The 22,826-nt window shown below is 49.3% G+C and overlaps 1 protein-coding gene across 2 annotated transcripts in view; it reads right to left on the bottom strand.

The window, feature by feature from the left end:
• Positions 1-21,021, bottom strand: part of MAP6 (microtubule associated protein 6) — a 45,444-nt gene extending 24,423 nt beyond the window's left edge. For both annotated transcript variants that reach the window (XM_087759137.1, XM_087759135.1), the window contains exon 1: positions 20,232-21,021. In XM_087759137.1, the coding sequence (XP_087615263.1) occupies positions 20,232-20,953 (722 nt within the window). In that variant the 5' untranslated portion in view covers positions 20,954-21,021. The remainder of the gene's footprint in view (positions 1-20,231) is intronic.
• Between the last annotated feature and the right edge of the window lie 1,805 nt (positions 21,022-22,826).

Here is a 22,826-nt window from a genome sequence, read left to right as displayed (position 1 = left end):
GGTCTCCTGAGCCTTTGGCTCCAGGGGGATTCTTGGCAGAGAGATGTTTTCAGCACCTCGTTGCAAGTGTGTGAAGAGACAAACAAGAGACGAATTAAAAATGCATTATTTCAGTTCAGCAAAACACTTCAGCACATGCACAGCGGCTCTTAGCTGCTCCTTACATGTAAATATGGGCATAAATGAATGAGAGGTTGGTGGACCACACTGCAAAAGCTATATGTGAATCCATGATATGACTGGTAAGAGGGGAATCTGGTGCAGCAAGATGTGCTAAGGCTGGAGAAAATGAAGCTTTTTAAGTCAAACGAAGCAATTGCATTTCACAAACTCGTAGTATGATCAGACCACCCAAGAGATCCCGCAGCAGGGTGAGGAGGGAATCCAAAAGCATCACCTTTCAGCAACGACAGGCCAGACGGTTACAGAACTGGAGAGCTGCTACCCAAGGAGATGAAGGACAGTGCATCTCCCTGACCGGCACTGCCGACAACAGCTCTGATCCAAATCGCTCCATTCCTGCTGCTGGGGGTTTTCATGAAGACCATTTACCCTTGTAGTGCTGGGCAGGGACTGCTGGGGAAATCCTCTTGTCCTGACTTTCCTGGAAGCTCTGGTGTGAAGCTGCTTGAGCTCATCACCAGCTCCTGTTCCCTAGATCCTGGCCCTTCTCCAACCTGGGGATGCTTTAGTGATACTGCAGTTCAGCTGCATAGGAACCGCAAGGTTTGCCCTTGAGGCAAAAGATGGAGACGGGTGGTGCTGGGGACGACAGGTAGGATTTTGTCTGAATTTGTTCAATTATCATCCAAATCACAGACGTAGAAGGATGGGTCTCTCTGAAGGAAGGTCAGGATGTAGCTGTTTGACATGAAATAGCTCTTCTGTCGCAGCAATGTTATTCGACTAGCTGTATTTTTCTGCTTCCTTCAGGGAATCATTACTTCCCTTCTTTCTGTGTTTCTAAGGCAGCTCTAAATTAGTGTTGCTCTTTGATTTCATTTCTAGTCTGCATGACAGTGTAATTGCTCATCCTGGCACCGGAGTAGAAATAGATTCAGCAGTAAAGGGGATAAAGGAGGAAGACAGTGAAACTTAGATAGCAGCTATTGTTTTGCCACTGCATTGATGACTTGGAGCATTATTATTTGCTCCTCACTGTAGTAGCTACTATATGACTGTATCTGAATATCCTTCATACACTGATTGGGCACCAGCTATCCTAAAACTTAATCATACACATGAAAAATTAAGAAACTAGTTAGTCACAGGCTGAGTTTCAGTTAATATATGAAAGCAATTCTGAGGTGAGCTTTAACAGAAGACCTAGTCACCTGATTTTCAAAAGGTTTATATGTCCAAGATGGCAGCAAGGCAAATGCTAGGAAAAGGAAGATCATGGATCAGGATCTCCATGAACATTCATGGAGGATGCGTTGAGGAGCAAGACCCTTGACCACTAAGTAGAAGAGCAGAAAACCAAGCCCCATGGCAAATTTAGTGCCCAGAATATGCGGTATTCAAGTTTTCCCTTGCACTGGGCTGGAGCAGTAACATGCTGCTGAAAGGCCAAGCAAAGAAAATCTTGAATACCACATATTTCTTCTGTATGCAGTGCCCATGGCAGGTAAACACACGGTCTAACCCTATCGTGTCCTGGCAGCATCCCCCTTCCCCCTTCAACGCTTCTGCAGAGCTGATGGAAGGTTGCAGCCTCAATGGCTGCTCACACCAATGGATATGTCTGCTAGATGCCTACAAGATAGAGAAGCCTGAAGGTCAGCTTAGAGGCCAAGCTGTAATCAGCATGGCCTCTTATTTTCTGTTAAACCACTGAAATCTGAGTGTAGTAACAACCAAGTACCTTCTAAGTGATCTTACACTTCAACGGCTCAGAGCCTCCAAGCTAAAATATCGCCTGTGAAAGCAAAGCGCACACTTAGGCTCCAAAGACACACAACTTTAGCCTATTTTTGTCTACAAAGTAAAATACAGAAAATAACATGTAATCCAAACGTCACATATATATGTGCTTTGGATGCATAATATCTTATTCTCAGAAAAGGAAAGAGAATTCAAATCCATGACACTTTCTACATCATCCATCCACAAGGCATGCCCGTGAGTGGCATCCCCACTGCACACAGGTTTGTGGTTTCCCACTGACCAGTGCAGATATTTTTTGCAAGAACTACTGGGGCAGAAATCCCTTGAATCCATCAGCTGGGGTACCAGACCAACACGATGAATATTTCACAGCGCACAGATCTGCAGCTTGATGAGCTGCATTTCCACCGGGTCCCAAGCGTGTAACACAAGCAGGTGAAGTCAGGCGTAGGGAGATGTGCTACACACGACATAGGCAGTGTGACAACCACACAGCCTCGAATAATGCAATACAGAACGTGGATGAATGCAGATTAACCTACATTTGGTCCCATCACCCGCCTCTGCTGTGCCTATGTGTGCGTATGTATTTGAGCTGGTGCTATTTCTTTACAAGATTTTATATATATAATGAATCTAAAGTATTTTTTTAGCCTACAAAAGTGACAAGCCAGTTGCTGGCTCTGACAGAGGGCTGAATTCTGCTTGTCATTTTACACGTTCCTCTGCAATGTACGCATTGAATGTTTCTTTAGTTGAAATGAAGAGGTTGTAATTCTTTGTAACTGGAAGAACCATAACAGAGCTGGGTGCGAGCTAAGTAGATGAAAGAAGAGAGCTGAGGCTAGAGCAAGGATCTTAAGGATTACTGAGTTAAGGGAAAGCAATGAAAGGCTGAGTTGGATCTCCCCCCCCATCTTTACCCTTAATACTGTCCTATTTCAAGGGCTACAAAATCTAGATGTAAATTTGATTTGTGCTGTGGATAATAAGGTACAGAGCTCCTGCTCCAGAGTTTGCGTGACGTATGTAGAATTACTGGGGAGGAAACATGGAGAAATTACACTGAAATTGCCCTGGGTGCTGTGGGGAAGGTTGCTTTTAAAGCATCACGGAAAGACTAAACTGGGCTGAGCTGACAGACAGACAATTTAGGGGGACGGCATGGGAGCACTGGGAGGTAGCTTCTTTGGGAAGAGGACAAAGCTTAATATGCCCATGCATTTTTTTAGGAAACCATAAAACACACCACCACAAGTCACCAGGGCTGCAGGGGTGTAACGGGGAGCAGAATTAGGTCCATTAAAATGTATCACTTTTAACAGTGTAATACTCAAGTCCATGCCACTTCCAGTTGAGCCATCTTTCTTTAGAAGCTATCCCTGCCTGCAGGAGGCACAAAAGTAGATGAATTGTAGGAAATGAGAAAAAACACTCTCTGTTTCCCTGCTCCCCCCTCTACAAGCTTGGGAAACCATCAGCATCACTTGTGCATCAATAATGATGTAATGGGGACGACCTGATGACTCCAGCTCCCCAACAACTGGATTAGTCCCATGGTACCGAATCGGTAAATACTGGGACCATCAAAGCTGTCTCAGGGGAGTCTGGGAAAGAAGCAGCACAAGGCATTGGAGCAGATGGCTGTATTGTGAAAGCTCCTCCTAATTAGGTAAAACAAGGACTGATGTGAGTGAACGAAGCAATTACTGGTCACTGCTGGTACCACGCGGTCCGCTCGAAAGCTGTCGTGAAATAAAAGAGGATAAGGAGGACTGTCAGAAAGCTTTATATGGGAAATGGTGAGAAAGTAGGTTCTGGAAGAAGGTTATTTTAGAATTAACTGGCTGTTTTCAAGGGTTTCTCCAGTGTTTGCAAGGAGTGGAAAGCCCTGAAAGCAAAGCACAGACAAAATGGGTTGTGTCTTTACATCAAAGGTGCTCACGTTCAGAGGCCCCTCTCTGCGCTTGATCAAAAGCATCGTTCTGAGCACACAGAAACAATCGGGGAAATGCATCGTTCACACGCGTGTGATGATGGCCCTGTGCTACCAAGGCTGGTCCTCTGCTCCAAAGGAGAGGCGTGAAGCCGAAAGGAGCCCTGAAATCAGAGTGTCTGGAAACAAGAGGCATGGTACTCGGCAATAAGCAGGATGCAAAGTGTAGGATTTACTCCCTTCGGAGGAAAAAGTGAACCAGAGACGTGGTTTTCTGTTTCCAGAAGCAGGGAGCCTGCGTGTAACATGCACTGGGGAGCTAAAACCAAGAAGAGATGAAAGAAAATCCCAGGGCATGTGCACGGCTGCCTGTGCCAGCAAAGGGGATTTAGAAATGCTGTGTGCAGAAAACAAAGCCTGAAGAGCTGCACAGGCTGGGACAAAACCCCAGAAACCTGGGAGACTCAGAGACCATTCCCATTTTTGGGAGCATCTTGCATTGACATGGTTTTGGAAGCTGAGGGGGTGTTAGCACCCAGGGGTCTGATGTGCTGGGTGCTTTTGGCACCTCCAGACCCAGCCTAGAGCATTTGGAGATGGTTTGCAAACAGGCCACTTGCTTTGACGCAGTGCTGCACCGATGCTCGTGTGTCCAGGGACACCCGGTCCAGAGGACGGTGCCATCGCAATGTGGCCATGCAGCTCCCAGAGTCACCCAGGCTTGTGTCCACTTGGCTAAAATAACCCTAGAAATACAGCTGGATCATGGAAACCCACTTCGCAAGAAGGATATTGTTAACGTATAATACAAAATATGAATATAAAAATACCCCTCCCACTGCATGCTCTCTGCAAGCATCTGCAATCACAGACCTACCTGCCAAAACCCAAACCCGGTTGCCAGTGCACAAAGTCTGCACTGCAATCCCTTTCTTAAAGCAAAAAAAAAAAAAGCTCCCAGGCAGTAAATTTGGGGACTAAAAATTAAAAGCACCAGTTTTATAACTCTTCTGCAAAGAACTGGAAGGAGGATTTGTTATTACTAAGCACTTTTATGCACGCAGCAAGTGTTTACAGCCTCTCTGAGCCATTTATATCCACTGGGTAAATAATATGCATTTGGAAATGAGACGATCTGCAAATACTTCTTTCTTTTGGAGCTGTTCCAAGCTTAATCGAGAAATAAAACATACTAGGGACAAATGTATTAAGCAGGTACTTAATTGAAAGATGAGACGAGGGAAGAAGGCACTGTTCTTGTCTCCCAGGCAGAGCATTCATGTTTTAAACACACTCCTAGATTGATATTTATTGCAGCTGACAGAGCAGAAAGGCTCAGAAAAAGCACTCCTTCCCCTCCCATAAATAATTCACCCCTTGTAACAGTTCATAAAATGTTTATATTAAGTAATAATTAAATATTGCATTACAAAAAATAACTAACATTACAGCCAAGAGAAAAATCAACCCGAAGGAGGGTGGGGAAAATGATTGCCTTGAAGCTCTCACGTTGGGTTTTCTCTGCTGAGAGCAAAGCTAAAGCAGTTAAAGGGGTGATTCTTGGCTGCACTCGATGCTCACTCTGCTCTGTTGGATCAAATCCTGATCCTGCCCTGAATGACAGGGCTTTTTCCATCGATTTCTGTGGTACCTGCATGGAGCCTGCTCTCGTGCCCATGCAACCTCTTGCCGTGCGGCGGTTTGTAGCCAGGCAGGGCAAGGTCAGTGGTCCCATATTAACCTTTCCCGTTGAACGATGATGCTTTTGACTTCAAATCATCAGCTATGCACGCATGTTAGCAGGCTTTGAGCCCACTAACATGGGTCGTGAGGACACACAAGGTCCAACATGGGATAAGACTCCAACAGTCGGACTCCAACACAGGGTAAAGGACTGGGAGCATGGCAGGGAGGAGAGAGGGTAGTGGGGTAATGATTGAGGATCAGCAGAAGCCATCGAGATAATATGAATCAAATGTCATCACGCATACAGCCAGGAACCTTTTATTAAAACTATAATTGCTTGATCCAACCTGTGCCCCGGGGAGCATAAAGAAAAGCAAGCAGCATCAAGGTCACTGCAGACAGAAAATCAATGCAGGGAATGAATGATAATGACTTATTTTTTTCCTGGTTTCAAAGAGAGGGACTGTGGAGATATCCTGCTGGCATCTCCAGAGATGCACAATATCCCTCGGACTTGCTCCAGCAAAGCACTTAGTACATTTTTAACTTTCAACATCCAAGTCTTGCTCCTCTTGACTGTGACTACAGTGGGTTCAAGCATCCTAATGGACCATTCTATTTCATATACGCAAAGACAATTATCCGCTTCTCTGTGGTGCTCTGTTCTCTATCCAAAACCATTCAATACTTTCCAGCTTGCTGCAATGACCATGTCTTCTGCACTCCTGACCTCTCTAATGGGTGTCCTCAGGAATTTCTCTGGTCCACAGCTGCAGTATAAAGCCAAAACCGGAATAAAAGTCTACCTGAGGCTTTACTGGAAGGATGTCACATCTTACACGGTAAATTCCCCTATGTACATCTCAGTACATTACTTGCCCAAAAGTCTTTTTTTTTTTTTTTTGAGTGGTTTCGTTGATTGATTATTTTTTTTTTTTCAATGCAATAACATAACTGACATCTGATTTGTGATTCACTGCAGAATTGCTCTCGCTGTTCCGTCTGCACTGGTACCGCTGATGATTCCTACCTCTACGTCATACCCTGCCCTCATCTCTCCTGAACTGTTTCTCATTTATTTCAGGCTATTTCTCCAATATGTCAAGATCTCTTTGAATTCCAATTCCAGCATGCAAAATGATTTAGCCAAATACAAGTGAAGGACTCGGCATAAGATTACATGGATGAAATATGACGCTGTACAGGCACTCAGATGGGATGGTCCTAATGCCCCTTTCTGCCCTAAAAAATCTCTTAACTGCAAGAAAGTAGCAGTTACAACTACAGGAGGAAAGTAGTGCTGTAAATTTAAATTGCCTGTGGGGTATTTGAGGCAGGCTGCATCCTATACAGAAGGGATGAAACAGCTCCTTTCCACTGCGCTGTGAGCTTCAGCAGACCTCAGCCCTTCTCCGACCCAGCAATGCTGGGTCCATGTGATGCAGGAGCTAAGTGAGTAGTATCACTAGCTGAAACTGTGATGTTCATGCAGAAATATGTGCACTCACAGCCCAGAAAGCCAAGCGTCTCCTGGGCTGCATCCCCCGCAGCGTGGGCAGCGGGGCGAGGGAGGGGATTCTGCCCCTCTGCTCCGCTCTGGGGAGACCCCCCTGGAGCCCTGCGTCCAGCTCGGGGGTCCTCAGCACGGGAAGGACATGGAGCTGTTGGAGCGGGGCCAGGGGAGGCCACAGCAATGGTGCGAGGGTGGCACAGCTCTGCTGGGAGGACAGGCTGAGAGCTGGGGGGGTTCAGCCTGGAGAGTAGAAGACTGTGGGGAGACCTGATTGCGGCCTTTCAATATATAAAGAGGGCTTATAAGAAAGATGGGGACAGACTTTTTAGTAGGGCCTGCTGCGATAGGACAAGGGGTGATGGTTTTAAACTAAAAGAGACTAGAGAGAAGGAAAAAATTTTTTACAGTGAGGGTGGTGAAACCCTGGCCCAGGTTGCCCAGAGAGGTGGGAGATGCCCCATCCTTGGAAACGCTCAAGGCCAGGCTGGATGGGGCTCTGAGCAACCTGATCTAGTTCTAGATGTCCCTGCTCATGGCAGGGGGATGGACTAGATGGCCTTTAAAGGTCCCTTCCACCCCAAAGCATGCTATGATTCGATGAAATAGATCCATGCTCCAAGCTGACTATAGGGTTTTTTTTCATGGACTGCACTGAGATTTGGATCAAGCTCTTGGGAGATGTCTCTAGAGCTCCAGAGAGTCCTATCAATATCCTATAGAGGATGATGCTGAGATCACTAACCCCTAAGTGATATAAAAGTTCACTCCAAAAAATGAGTTTGGAGTCAACAGGCAAGAAAAATCCAAGAGGTTAAATGAGGACTCAAAAGCTGGGGTCCCTTAGCCGCCCATCAGCGATACTGGCCAGACCACCTGAACACAGACATCTTGGCTCCTGTGACTATGGAATGAGTGTAAATGAATGAAATCTATGAAAGAAAGGGGAAAAATCAACTTATTTATATACTTTGTAAATAAATATCTTCTTCTATGTGGTCTTACACTGAATATTATATACTAATTTCCTACAATATCATATTTCATGAGTATATGATCACCTGGGCATGCTTCAAGCCATGCAGTTGCAGCACAACAGCTCTTCTTTTGCATGTCCAAAGAAGGGCGGCGAGGCTGGGGCAGGGGCTGGAGCCCAAGGCTGGGGAGGAGCGGCTGGGGGAGCTGGGGGGGCTCAGCCTGGAGAAGAGGAGGCTGAGGGGAGCCCTCATCGCTCTCTGCAACGGCCTGAAAGGAGGCTGGAGCCAGGGGGGGTCGGTCTCTTCTCCCCAGGAACAAGCGATGGGATGAGAGGGAACGGCCTCAAGCTGTGCCAAGGGAGGTTTGGGTTGGGTATTGGGAAAAACTGCTTCATGGAAAGGGCTGTCAGGAACTGGCACAGGCTGCCCAGCGAAGTGGTAGAGTCCCCATCCCTGGAGGTATTTAAAAGATGGGGAGATGTGGTGCTCAGGGACATGGTTTAGTGGTGGCCTTGGCAGTGTTAGGTTAATGGTTGGCCTTGATGATCTTAAAGGTCTTTTCCAACCTAAACCTAAATCCTCTATGTATTTCAATGCTTATAGCTCTCCCTGACATTAGAGCAAAGAGGCTATAAAAGTGGCCCATACAGCAGCGCACCACCTTCAGACATCCTTGCCCTTTCCATGCCATAATAACAACACAAGCCTTTGTTTCTCCCTATTTTGCATCATGTCAAAAGTCTCACGTGAAAGCACCATGTCCTCACTCCCTTCCAATTTTACACAGCAGCCAGTTTGACTTCCCGCCCAACTTCAATTTCAAACATCAGTGTGACATGGCCAAAAGCCTGGTTTCCAGATCCCAGCATTAACTTCTGAGAGCATCCCTCCTCCCCAACAGGGTGCGAAAAAGATGATGATGTGTATGTCACCACTGAAATTCTACTAGACATGCCTGAAGAGCCACTGGAAGACCAAATATTGAGATAGGAAGGGCTGGACAGACATGTCCGACTGCAACTCACAGCAACAGCATGTCGAGTTTAAACATCTTCCAGTTGTTCACTACCAGCTTCATGCATCGCACCACTCTGCAAAACCCTTGGTCTACACTGAAGCCGAGGGCCTCCCACAACCACTTAGCTCCACGAGCTACGCTTTGCAAAAGCTGACCAAAAGTGCTACCAAGACTTCCGATGTGTCTAGAGGTACCAGCAGAAGCCCAACCAGAAAACCATCCTCTAAGCCAACAGATGTGCCTGTGTTTTCTGCGGGTTTCCCGCTCTCAGAGCAGCCAGGGAGAGACAAATTGCAACTGGTCATAAAAGAGAAACCTCTTTTTCCTCCATGGATAGGGATCAGCATGTTAGTTGGCAGCCCTAGAACAAGCAAGAAGGGGAATCATCGTAAACAGGGCTGGGGAGAACCTCAAAAAACATCAAATCCAGCCCATGCTCTGGGGCAGGATCAAGCGATGGACCTTTGCATCTCCTCTGAAGGCTGGCTAGCTTTCTGGAGATGCTACAGCCAGGCGATGGCTAAAATAACCTGTTCTACGTCATCCCAGAAATCACACCGGCCAAACGCAGCAGACCCTTCCAGCCTTGTAGGTTATACAGAGCCATGGGAGCATTTCTATGAGACAATGAAATCGCCTTTCCCCTTACGGCATCCCGCACCGAGCTTTGCTCCAACGCCACTGCAATGCTGCAGCGCTGCCAAAGGTTTTTACCCCACTGATGGAGGAAAAAGCACCGCAACTCTCAACGACAGCATCTCCCCCGCTCTCTGCACGATGATGCTGACAAAATCCATCCCAGCTCCCCAGAGGGAACACGTGGTTTTCCTTGTGTCCTCCCTCTGCCGGGCTGCTTGCCAACACATCCCTCTCCGGGAATCCTCCGCACGAGTTGCCATAGCTACCGGCTGACACCGCGACAAGCTCTGCCGCTCGGCTGAGACCGGCGTGTTCGTCCCCTGGATGCACAGGGTACCTGGCAGGAGGCTGTCACCCACCCATGGCACATCAGCCCCATGCAAACCCAACCCAGGGCTTTCCTATTGCATAGGCCATCTCCGATCTCCCCTTTCTTCCCCCATCTCAGACCTTCTGCACATCCATTTTATATCCAAATAACAAGAGCAAAAAGCATGGTCGAAGCCTTGATCTGCAACCCAGCATGCTGGCCTCCACAAATCCAGCAAAGCAGAAAAATCAGACCTTTGCATCTAATTCCCGCCTTAGTTTTAGGAACTCCACCGATAGAGAGTTTGCTCTGTTGCACTGGTAGTAAAGCGTGGCTCAGGCTGCAAAAGACTTTGAGCACACTGAGCATCCTTTCAACCTCCCACTGGGGCTCAGGCTGATGGAGCTCCACAGTCGAAGTGGGTGTAAGAAGGGAAAGGGACCTCCTTCACAGCAAAATGGCACCCTGAGGGCACCTGCAGCTTCTCCTTGAAGATCTCAGCCAATAAACCAACCATCAGCCCCATTGCTACCCAAATCTGGGAATGGGACAAGTCAGGATTCGTGCCCCTGTCTGTGTTTCCAGCCCATCTGAGCATGATGCACTGATTTCTTTTCGGCAAAGCTGCCTGACTGAGAGCAGATGCACAGCCTCCTTCAAGGTGAAAGGCAAAGGGAAATGTGGGAGGAAGCCTGAGGCTCAGCAATCAGGCCTGATCCTGAAGGATCCACAGGCCTCCTCCTGTGTCTGGATAACCTCTCCCCTTGCCACTCACCCAGCATCCAGACACAACATTGAGGTTTCTTAATGCAACCCACTGGCCTGGCCAGCTCCAACCTTCCCAAAGCCAAGCTTTTAGCTGGTCTAACTAGATTTCTGGAACACCTAAATTGTCCAGCTCCCCATAAATGTATGTTTTCTAAGATTTCTGCTCATCTTTGCTCTGGAAGAAATAGATTGGATCCCCTTCTTTGGGAGATGAGCTATCTGCCCATCTTCCCTCCTACCTATGTGGCCACGAAACCTTCTGTAGCTGATTTAATGGGAAGGAATTAGGAGAAAAAGGACAAAGTGGAGGAAAACATTAACTAATTCACCTAATAATTAATTGCACATAAGCATCATTTAATTGACAGCTAGCCCTTACACCCAGGAGTCCCACAAGAAGCATATTGCTCATAACTTGTTCAAGGGGAGCAAGACTGGGATCAGCATGGAAAAAGAAATCTGAGACATCAACTCCAGGGCATGAGCTTTTAATCCTACAGGAGAGCAGGGATCCTGCAAGAGGACACGCTGGTTCTGCAGGGCTTTGGGGAGAGAAAGGCGATCTGATCTGGGCTTTGGATTAAGTTAAGACCCCAGTGCCAACGTCGGCACTCTTGGGAATAGCCCTATTGATTTCTACGAGCAGAATAACCTTGCCCTTTGCAATTAATACATAGCTGCACTCCAAAAGGCCACCATTTTCTTTAAACACCTTCATTTTTATTCCCCTTCAGAGCTAGAGAAGCAGCAAAGCACCTGCGCAGCCCCACGTACCTTCAACCCTTTTAAAGAACAAGAAAAGCAAAGCAGCAGCCAAGCAACATTCGCAGGGCACCAGCGACCTTGCAAAGTATTTCAGTGAGAAATCTCTGGCTGCTTTCCAAGTCGGCACCTGCAAGGTTGGGCAGATAAACACCGTGCAAAAGCTAATTGACATGGGGAGGATGCTGCCATGCAGCAGAAAGCTGACTGCAGTCAGTGGGAGTCCTACGGATGGATGCGGGGCTGCCGGGAGCCAGCCCGCGGCTCCCAACAGCCTGGATTTCCTTGCCCGTACAGTGGAGATAGAGTAACCAATGCCAAAATGGTTCGTTTACAGCTCTGTGGTGGTATTTTTAGAGTTAAAACCAGATGAATGTGAAGCCTGGTGTTAAGCAACCACGCACCAGTCGAACAGCAAGGTTTTACAAATCTGCTGGCAGCAAGGACAAGCTGGGAGATGCTTCCACGATAATAAAATGATAGATAAAAGTCCCCGCCGGGGATATTATTTTCTGCTCCTGAATTGCAGCGTGGAAGAGCGACCCTGGTGAGTCCCTGCAGATGGAGACGGATGGGGATGCTGGGGTCCCCGGGCTGTACCCCAATGCCAGCCCGTCCCTGCATGGGACACGCTGCTCATCACCTGCTTGTTTTGCACCACGCAGCACCATCCCCAGCTGCACATCCCGGGCGAGCTGCGAAGCAAAAATATTTCCTTCCCTGCTCCACTACACAGCGGTGTAAAGTGCTTTCTGAAACAAGCTGCTCCCCCAGGACCACTGGTTAAATTCCCCTCTTCAAGGTGTCTTTTTGTGCAGCTGGCATCCTCACGGACAGGGGCAGCTGCCGGAGGGACATATCCTCACCCCCAGGTAATTCTGCTTGTGTTACAGGAGCTGAAGTGATTTTTACCACTGGAGCCAGCCCCCTCCTTTCCAGGCATGAGCAGCACATCATTTCAGACAACCCCCCCATCAACCTGAGAACGTCCCTCAAATGCATCTTCCTTTGCAAAACTGAACTACAGCTCCACCAAAAATAAAAAAAACCTTAAAAATTTAAAAAAAAAAATAGAAAAAAAAGCAGCCTCCCCACCTTCCCGGCATCAAAACACCTTGTTTTGTAGTCCCAACAGCACAGCTTGCAGCCAGGTCCCCAAAGCAGCAGGAGTTTCTCCGTGTGCACACCGTGTTTGCAAAGTGCTGCGGGGTCCCTTCAGGTGAAGGCACCGTTTGAGCAAAAGGAGTTATTAATAGAAAGCAAAATGTGTTCTCTATATAACACCTGCAACGTTGGACTTGGGGAGGAGAGAGGAGTTGGAGGTTAAAGCAGTAAGTTGATGAACAGCTTGGTTTGTGTGTGTGCATATGTGTGCGTGTATATATATAAAAATATAAAGAACATTGGAAGGATATCCAGAGTTATAAATCAAGAAAAATAAAACTTCCATCTTATAAAACTTTCCTAAAACTGCCCTTGGTGCCGATGGTCATGCCAGCAGGAGAGCATCCACGCTCTCGCCCCGGTATGGCAAGGCTTAGCTGAAGATCTCAGCATTAGTGCTACGAATACATTCAGCTAAGAGCAAAGAAAAGCAAGACTGATGTAGGAGAGAGTGCAGAAGTACTTAGAAAGTGAAGGCTTGCTCAGCCGGTAGGAGACAGGAAAACCAAAGGTCAGGTTCTGAATGTGAGAAAAGACACATTTACAGCGGCTGTTTGTGATTTATTTGGCAAAGGAAGGACGAGGAAAATCCTGCTGTCTAAATTAGCTGATCCCTCTCCTCTTCCCTTTATTTATTGTTTGTGTCACGGTGGTAGCTTGAAGCTGCCAGGTGAAAGTGGGGTCTGCTCTACAGCATCTGCTCCTGCATCCAGGAGAAGCTGGTGGTCTAAACAGACATGGCAGCGACCAGACGGGAGAAGAAGAGATGTTTGACATGTCCTTTGATACGATAACTGACTTAGCAGACAAAAGAAATGCAAAAATCTATCTTGTTTTGGTAAAGCGTTTGATACAGGGCCACGTGGGAAATTATTAATTAAGCCAGTGAACACGAACGTCAGCAGAAGGGGAAACTGGGCAAGGGAAATGACAACGATGAGTGCTGGAAGGCTGAGCTGCAGCCTGGAAGGAGGTTAGCAGTGTTTAACATTTTTAAGGCTGACTTTGGCACAAAAAAATTAGGGCACCACTGATGAGACCTCCTAGTGACACAATGTTGTAGGCAGCACCAATACAGAGGAGGATTGGGATAGTACAGAGGAAGAAAGGGATTGACCTTGACTGCCATGTTCAAAATGGGGTGAAAATTATTAGAACTAAATTCTACGCTCGGTACTAATCACCAGGATTTTTTGCTATAGGATGGGAGCTCCATGGCTGGAATTGTCTAAGGAGGAGAACAACGTGGAGGTCCTGGTTATCAAAGAGTAAATGAGGGATTCGTAATCATCTGTGATGCCCACAAACATGGCATGGGAGTCTCAGCAAGATGGGGACCTCAGCTCCAAAGGGCAACAGTCTGCATCTGTGTTTAAGAAACAGTGATTTCATCTAGGAAGAGCTGGAGAGAAATGATTGATACAGGGAATAAAAAGGAGACTAAAAAACTTTGACTTGCTAGCTACAGAGCCAAACGATGTGGATTCTGTACTTGGAGACACTGAGCAGTGACCTCCAGACAGGAGAAAAGCACTAAAGTAACCCAGTGCCAACAAAACAGCAAACTATAACCTGTCCATTGACTCAGACTGGAAATGACATGATGGCTGCAAACCATCAGAGACTGAGGTCTTGGCACACCCTTCCAGCTGGCATCATGCAACTACAAATTCCCTATTTCTGAGACAGAGCCTCGGGTGTTACCTGTAAAGACTAAATAACAAACTAAATAATTGGACTTACTGGTTCTGAGTGTCCCATCCAGCCCCATGTGTCTAAAGGTCCCTGCTGAGGTGACACAGCTGAGCCAGAGCAGAGGAAAAATTGCTCAAGAACATTGATTCCATCACCTGAATGCCACCTCCATCTCTTCCGCCTGCTCAACCCTGTCCTACGGCACGCACAGCCCAGCTCCACCTTGTACAGAGTCGAAGCAGCAAAATTCAGTATTGCCTACACTGCTGAGCAGCTCCACGTTGGTTTTCAGGGTTGGATATTGTCCACCTTAATGTGATTGCAGGGAATATGCTGGCAAATACTCCAACTTGGAGATATTACCAAGTATCTCCAACTTGGAGATACTACCAGCCTGTCTCAGCTGGTAGACTATATCCAGAGGAGATCAAGATACAGAGCGTGGCAGGATAGCTGCCTGTCTGCAACACCCATCTTCATCCTCTTCATGTCTTAGTAAATACGAGGCTTCCTCCATGCATGGTTATTACATACTCGTACGACCGGTCCTTGTGGTAGCAGCAGATGTCCCGTCTCCTCCTGCTGCTAAAGGTACGTATCAAGTAACTGCTGAGCCACAGCTCAGCCTTAGCCAAAGCTGCCAAACATCTCTTTGAACAGCCTTTTCTGGATGGAAGAAAACATCCTGCCCCTTCCCTTCCAGTTGAGAGCAAAATTGGATCCATGTGCCTATATGGGTTACTTTAACAGCAGTCTCCTCCAAATTGGGAGTTTGTAGCTGAAATGACACTGGGAAATGAAATCTGCCCAGGAATGTTTTCCGGCACTGAAGCCTGGGACAGCCCACAGTCCCACTGTTAGACCCCTTTAACCCCAAAACAAGGTGGTTGCACCCAAGCTGCTCATTGGGATCAGTTCTTGGCTCGTACCCACTCCTAAACCCAGCCTGGGAAGCGGGCTAGGGACTGTTTCAGCAACTGAAGAGTGTAGATGATCAGGTCCCTGTGCCCAGGAACGTGTTCTGGAACTGTTTAATTTACTAATACAGACCCAGCCTGATCACAAATTTCAGAAGGCGATGGAAAATTTCCCACCAAGTTTGGCACACCTGACAGCATGGGCAGTGTTACTGAGCGGCTCACCAAGATGGGACATGTCCTCCACTGGAGATTGTCAAGAATAGGTTAGATAAAATCAACCTAGTGTGGTCTAGATATATCATCCCCTTCCCCAGAAATGGGATGTGGACCAGACGATCTTGGGAGGTCCTTCCAGCCCTACATTTCCACAATTATAATGATGGAGTATGAACCCCTCGCCCTCATATAGCTTGCTCCAGTCCTCCTGCGTGGACATCCCTCCCTAAATTAGCTCCTCTCTATCTCAGAAAAATACACAGCGAGTCTCCAGCACTGACTCATTCATCTCTATAGCTACTACAAATTCTCATTTGCTCCACATCTTTAGTACCTCCAGGGCTTGAGATGAATGACAGAACATTAGCAACAGGCAATTCATTAGTACTAGAGGCAGTCCAAAATTTTCCATTGAAGCCTTTCTTGTTTTGTTTCCTCTGATAGGAAAGGAAATTGGTAGGGAAAAAAATAATTGCTTTGGTAAAAAAAAAAAAAAAAAAATCTCTTTTTGGTGAAGAACTTGAAAACTAGCTTTCGCAATATTACTTCTCTGGGGAAAATTCATTGCCTTACTACTAATTTTGACACTCTGCAAAGGGGGTGAAATTTGCCCTTTCCCTTTTATATCTTTTTTTCTTCAGGGAAAAAAGGTAACAAAAGGAGAAGAACGTAAGACAAAGAAGGAGGAGGTAAAACAAAACACCCAGGAAACACCTAATTCTAACATTTTTCCATCACTTTCAAAGAAAAATGGAAACCATTCATTCCTTCTTGCATTTTTGCCAAACATGCTTCTAATTGTTCCACTTCCACCAGCAAATGCCACTGTCTGCACATTTTAATCACCTGTTCCCTCTGCTCCCAGACCCCCAGGGCCAAGCCCAGGCCCCTCCATTCCCCTCCATCCTTCAGTGCAGCAGGGAGAAGAGCTCTGCCCACCCCTTCCAGGAGTTCAGGGGGCAAAACCCCCTCCCAAGCCCTTGAGTACTGGGGTCACCAGGGCCACCTCTGTGCCCAATACAGATAAAGCCCTCAATGACACCACCAGATCCTCCTACGGGACATCAAAACAAGAAAAGGCTCCAACCAGCAGCAACAGCTTTCCAAGGAGCTGAAAAGCCCCCCAGGCTGGATCCTGACCCCTACCAAAAAGTGAGGTCAGCCACATAAACCTAGTATTCCTATATGCTGAAGGACGCCCTGGTCCTTACTTGGTCCCTCAGGGTCCACAGGCCACCACGAGAAGCAGGACTGCAGAGAAGAAGAGGGTGAAGGGAGACGCAACCTGCCCCTGTAACGCTGCTTGGGCAGGACATGCTTTGGGGAGGGAAACTGAGGCAAGAAGCACCTTGGTGCTGGAACCTGTGTCGCAGCCGGTCACAGCAGTGGTTTCTAGCACCTTGACCCCAGAAGAACAACAGCAAACAGGAGAAAGATGCTCCAGAGCTGCACTCTGACCCCCACCCCAGCCCTGATGTTGAGCCTCAGGTAGATCACCCAGCACCTCTGCCTCAGTTTCCCCACTGCCAAAGAGGAACAGTCACAGGGCACTAATTGGCAAGCAGATGCCATCATGCACGACTGGATCACCTTCAAACCTACTTGCTCCCGATGGCTTCAAACCAGACGTTGCCCTGGGAGTCACTTAACTTCTGGAAACCATTAGGAATGAGCATGTCGGCCCGCTGTTTCCCTTGGTTTGCCAAGGGAATTTATTTGGGCATAAATACGTAAATGAATCCTATATATAAATGAATATTTAATAAATGTATATAAATAAAGACAGAAAATAACGTAAAGGCGGAAAATAAATAACGTAAAGGCGGAAAATAAATAACGTAAAGGCGGAAAATAAATAACGTAAAGGCGGAAAATAAATAACGTAAAGGCGGAAAATAAATAACGTAAAGGCGGAAAATATAAATGATATAAATAAATCCTGTGTGTTCTGTAGGATCTTTGGGCACAGGCAGCCTGGTGCAGACATGCACAGCCCTGCCATCGCTGCTCTGGCCTCGCTGAAGATTTCTGGGCTCAAATGCTAATGCAAACAAATCACCCATCCCTTGGGCTGGGAGAAGCCTCCATCCTCCGTGGCCATCACCGTGGCCATCACCACCGGGCACTGCCTCCGCTCTGCAGGTCTGGGCAGACCTGGGAGGAGGTCACAGGCACACGGTCTCTGCAATAGTCATTTGTCTTGCTATAAAGAGGTTAGAAAAGGGAATTCCTCCCTTTAGCATGGACTTCCCTGATGACCCTGGGCTAGTGGCTTACTCTACTCACCTGAAATTAATGCTCAGGGAGACGGAGCGAATTTAAAAACCATTACCAGTGAGCTCTTTGGTTTCACCAAGGAATTGTCTCCCAGCCTTGGAGCATCACATTACGCTGATTTGCAGCAGTGGCAGAGGACTGTAAGAAGATCTCCCCCTGCTCTCTGCTGCTGGGGAGCCTTCACCCATGCACAAGCACAGCAAAGGCCATGGAGGACAAGCCCCATGTCAGCCATCATTGCTCCTCTCTAGCAAAAGGTCACTAGGAGATAATTTTGGCTGCTGGGTGGCCCAAAAGGTTGCCCATATAGGCTGTGGAGTCTCCATCCTTGCAGATGTTTGAAATCCACCCAGTAGGGACTCCTGTGAGTAGCAAAGTTCTTGATAGTAACAGGGATTTGGAGAATTTGGCTTTTAAAAAGAACCCAAACAATAAACACCACTTAAAAGATGCCTAATTTGAACAGAAAATGAGAACAATTAGCCACAACATCACTTATGCATTAATGAAGAGGCGCTTATGTTCCAGGGCTGAGCGTCAGAGCAAACACTTCTCTTGCAATACGCTGCAAGGAAGAAAAACGTGGAAGGGGGAGACCAGATGAGGATCCCGGGGGAAAAGAGAACCCCTAAGGGTGTCCTGAAAGATGAGGAGCAACACAGGGAGGGCTGAAGCCTTCAAGTTCCTCTTGGGTTCAACATCTGAGCTGCCCCAACCCCTTTGCTTGGGGAAGAAACCCAGCCCAGCCCACAACGGCGGCGGTATGAATTTGCTGGAGCAGACAGGAGGGATGGTACCTGGAGGGATGGGAGGGTGAGCAATCTGCATTTCAATATGCAAGTAAATAAGCCTAATTATCCTTTGCACCAGTGGAAGAGAGCAACACAACAGCTCTCCAGCTCTAGGACAGGGTTCTGCTTTAGTCCTGCCATCACTGACAGGAGCCCAGACCTTGGAAGATGACCAGACAAAAAGCTGAGTCAAAAATCATGGCTGGCCAAAGCAGACAAAAGGACTGTGCCACTTCTGGAAAACCCTTTCCCCACACCCTCCAAAAATCCCCTGGCCATTTTCTCACGTCTGAGCCGACCACTGCCGCCACAGCTGGCTGCACCTGAGCCCACGGCATCACTCGCATCCCCAGCAAGAGCCAGAGCTGACGCCGAACCGCAGCAAAAATCCAAATCTCACTGCTTGAGCCGTTTCCCACCCAGGGGCATGGGAAAGGAGATGACTGCCAGCTCTGCCACGCCACACGGTCACCGGTGGGACAGAGGAGACAAATCCCAGCTTCATTTTAAATCTGCATGAATTTACTACCTGTTTGATGGCAGGGTGTCACCTCTAAATCTCCCTAGGGGAAGAAAATCAATCATCCAAAGGCATAAACACCGTGGCATCCACACAGCCACGGGAAGAAGCAAAAAAGGCTGCGATTACACTTTCGTCACAACAAACCCCAGCTTTGCTCTCTGCCACCTCCACCCCGGCCTCGGCGGCGGTGGGCTCTGCCAAAGAAAGCTCTGGAAAACACAATTGCAGCAAACCTTCCTTGCAAACGTATGTGCAAGGGCAGCCACCCCATCACTTTTGTTTTGCATTCCCAACACATCCAACCCCTTCAACCGGAGAGAAATAACAACAGCGTCTCGCGGCAAGGAGTTTCACGCTCCGAATCCCAAATGGGGTCTCTCTTCCTGGGGTGAAATAAGGGCACCCCTTTCCAGTCCAGGGCGGGGGCCGGAGGGATGTGCACCGTGTTAAACATGGCAGCATCCCAAGGCTGCCCCACCCAAGCGGCCTAGGATGCGCGTCACCCGCATCCCGCCGCGTCCCCGGGACGCTTTGTCTCGGGGATGCTGCCGGCCTGGGATGCTGTGTGGGACCCTTCTGTGCGTGGGGTACCCCGCTCGTGCGTGGGACCCCCTCCGCTGCATCCCGGGGATCCCAGCTGATGCGGTGTGGGATGCAGTGATGCGGTGCGGGATGCTGGTCCTTCGGGTTCGTTGCATCGCGGGCGGGTTTCTGGGCTGCCAGGGATGTGCTTGGAAAGGACCGGCGGCAACTTGCACATCCCAGGGAAGCGACCCAAACCTCCTCCTGCCCAAAGCAGGGTGGTGGGTATCTCTGAATTTTGGGATGCGGGACGGGGGCGACGGCGGGCACCCAAACCTGCTCCAAACCCACCCGTGGCAAAACGGACCCCGTGGACTCACTACCTTCACAGCACCTACCCACGCTCCATCAACGACACCCAGAGAGATGGGGAATTTTAAGGACACCCCCCCCCCCCGGGGCAGGAGATCAGCAAAACATCCCTCCCTGAAGGTTTTAACGCCGCAGTCACCCAGCTCCCAGGGTGGGATGTCCCTCCCGGGGACGGGCAAGGGGAGGACTGGAGAAGGGCTGGCGAGGAGCCGGCAGGTTGGGGGTGGGGATGGGGTGTCTGGGGGTGGGGGGTCTTACCTATAGGATGAGCTGACCCCCGCCGCCACCTCCTCCTTGATCTGCCTGTTGAGAGCATCGGCGGCCGCCCGGCCCCTGCCCGCGTCCGGCGGCTGCCCGCCCGCCTCCTCCGCCTTCTTCCTCCCCTTCTCTCGCCCATCCCCGGCTCGCACCGCTTTGGGATGCTCATCCTCCGCCTCGGGATCTTCCTCTTTTTTCTCAGAACCGGGAAGAACCTTCCGTCGCTTCTCCTGAGCTGGTTTCTCCGGAGAACCGCGGTCCAAAGCGAGGACGGGGGAAGGTCCCGGTTTGGGGATCCAGGGATGATCACCGCGCTTGGGGATGGGCCAGGCACGGAAATCCTTCTGGTACTGCGTCTCCTTCTCGAAGGGTGTATCCGAGGGCTGGTACTCGCTTTTGGGCTTGCAGCTCGGCTCCGGTCGTTGCACCTTCCAGGGTTTGTAGTCGTGTCGCATCACCGAATCGGCCGGGGGTGAAGCGTGCGGGGCCGGGCCGGGCCGGGCAGGACCGGGAGCCGGTTCCCCACCGCCCCCCGCCGCCTCCCCCCCGCCGGGCTGGGTCTCGATGGGGGCGGCGGGGCGCGGGGGAAGCGCGGCGGCGGTGGGATGCTCGGTGGCCTCCGAATACTTGGTGAAAACCAGAGGGACGGCGATGTCCGCCTTGTCCAGCTGGTTCCAGAAACGGGCGATGCAGCAAGCGCGGGTGATGCAGGGCCACGCCATGGCGGCCCCGCGCAAGGAGCGCGCCCGCTCCGCGCCGCGTCCGCACCCGCGGCCCCGCGCAGGGAGGGAGGGAGGGGACGGCGCAGCCCCGCCCCGCCCTGCGCCCCAGGGGGCGGGGCCTCGAGGGGGCGGGGCTTGCGAGGCACGCCCAGGCATGCTTGCACACGCGGGCACAGTCGCGCACCCGCACGCACACGTGCAAGGCAGCCCATCCACGTATGCGCGCGCATGCAGTCACACACCCGCATTCACACATGCGCGTGCAAGACCTGCCCATGCATGCATGCACAGGCATGCGCGCGCATGCACACACACGTGCAAGGCACACCCATGCACGCATGCACACACATGCACTGGCATACACCTGCACGCACACAAGCACACACACATGCAAGGCACGCCCATGCATGTATGCACACGTGTGCACGGTCACACGCCTGCACACACACAAAGACACACACATGCAAGGCACACCCATGCATGTATACACATGTGTGCACAGTCACACACCTGCACATGCACGTGCAAGGAATGCCCATGCATGTATTAACACGCATGCACAGTCACACACCTGCACACACACAAGCATATACACATGCAAGACCTGCCCATGCATGTGTGCGCACGCATGCACACACACATGCACACATGCAAGGCATGGCCATGCATGCACAGTCACACACCTGCACACACATGTGCAAGGCATGCCCATGCATGTATGCACACATGTGCACAGTCACACATCTGCATGCACACAAGCAGACACATGTGCAAGGAACGCCCATGTGTGCATGCACACGCATGCACGGTCACACACATTCATGCACACGTGCAAGGCACGCCCATTCATGTATGCACATGCATGCACAGTCACACACATGCACACACACATGCAAGACCCTCCCATGCATGCACACACATGCACAGACACACATATGTGCCCACACGCAGATATGCACACACATGCACACACATGTACAATTGCATACGTGCACCGACAGGCACAGAGATACGTGCACACACATGCATAAACATGCACATATACAAGCACGCACAGATGCATGCAGACATAGACGTATGCATATAAATGCATGCCAGCACACATGAACACACGTGTCCACACACATATACATGCACACACATTCACACACATGCACGCTCAATGTGCACATACACCTGCACATGGCTATGCACACATGCATGCACACATACCTGCACAAACATGCATGTATGTGGTCACACACATGCCTGCACATATATATGCAATACACCTGCAAAGGCATATGTGAACAGACACATGTGCACCTGCACACACCTGCACGCACATGTGCATACACGTGAATGCAAACACACATACAAGACATGTCTGCGTGCACACACCTGCAGTGTATATGTGCACACGCACACACGTGCAGTCCCACAGGTGCACACACCACACATGCACACACATCTGCACACAGACACATGCAAGAACACACATGCACAAACTTACGTTCACACATGCATGCCCTCGCATAAGTGTACATGCATACGCACACTCACACTTGCACACGCACCTGCACACAGATATGCACACATATGTATGCACGCACATGAATGCACATACACATGTGCGCATGCAAACACATGCATGTACACTCACACCTGTACACACATGCACAAATGCATGCACATGGAGAATCGTAAAAATGCACCCACATGCACACACATGCACGCAGATACACAAATGCATACACGTATGCAAGCACGCGTGCACACAGGTGCATGCGTGCAGACATTCACACAGACATAAATATGAACACATGCGCACACATGAACATGCACAACTGGACATGGCTATCCACACGCATGGATGCACACACAAAGCTGCACT

This window comes from Nipponia nippon, unplaced genomic scaffold (genome assembly GCF_047370975.1).
Source record: "Nipponia nippon isolate SJK-2023a ecotype South Korea unplaced genomic scaffold, ASM4737097v1 scaffold_2, whole genome shotgun sequence".
Lineage (NCBI taxonomy): Eukaryota > Metazoa > Chordata > Aves > Pelecaniformes > Threskiornithidae > Nipponia > Nipponia nippon.
This window is presented reverse-complemented; position numbering and strand designations above follow the sequence as displayed.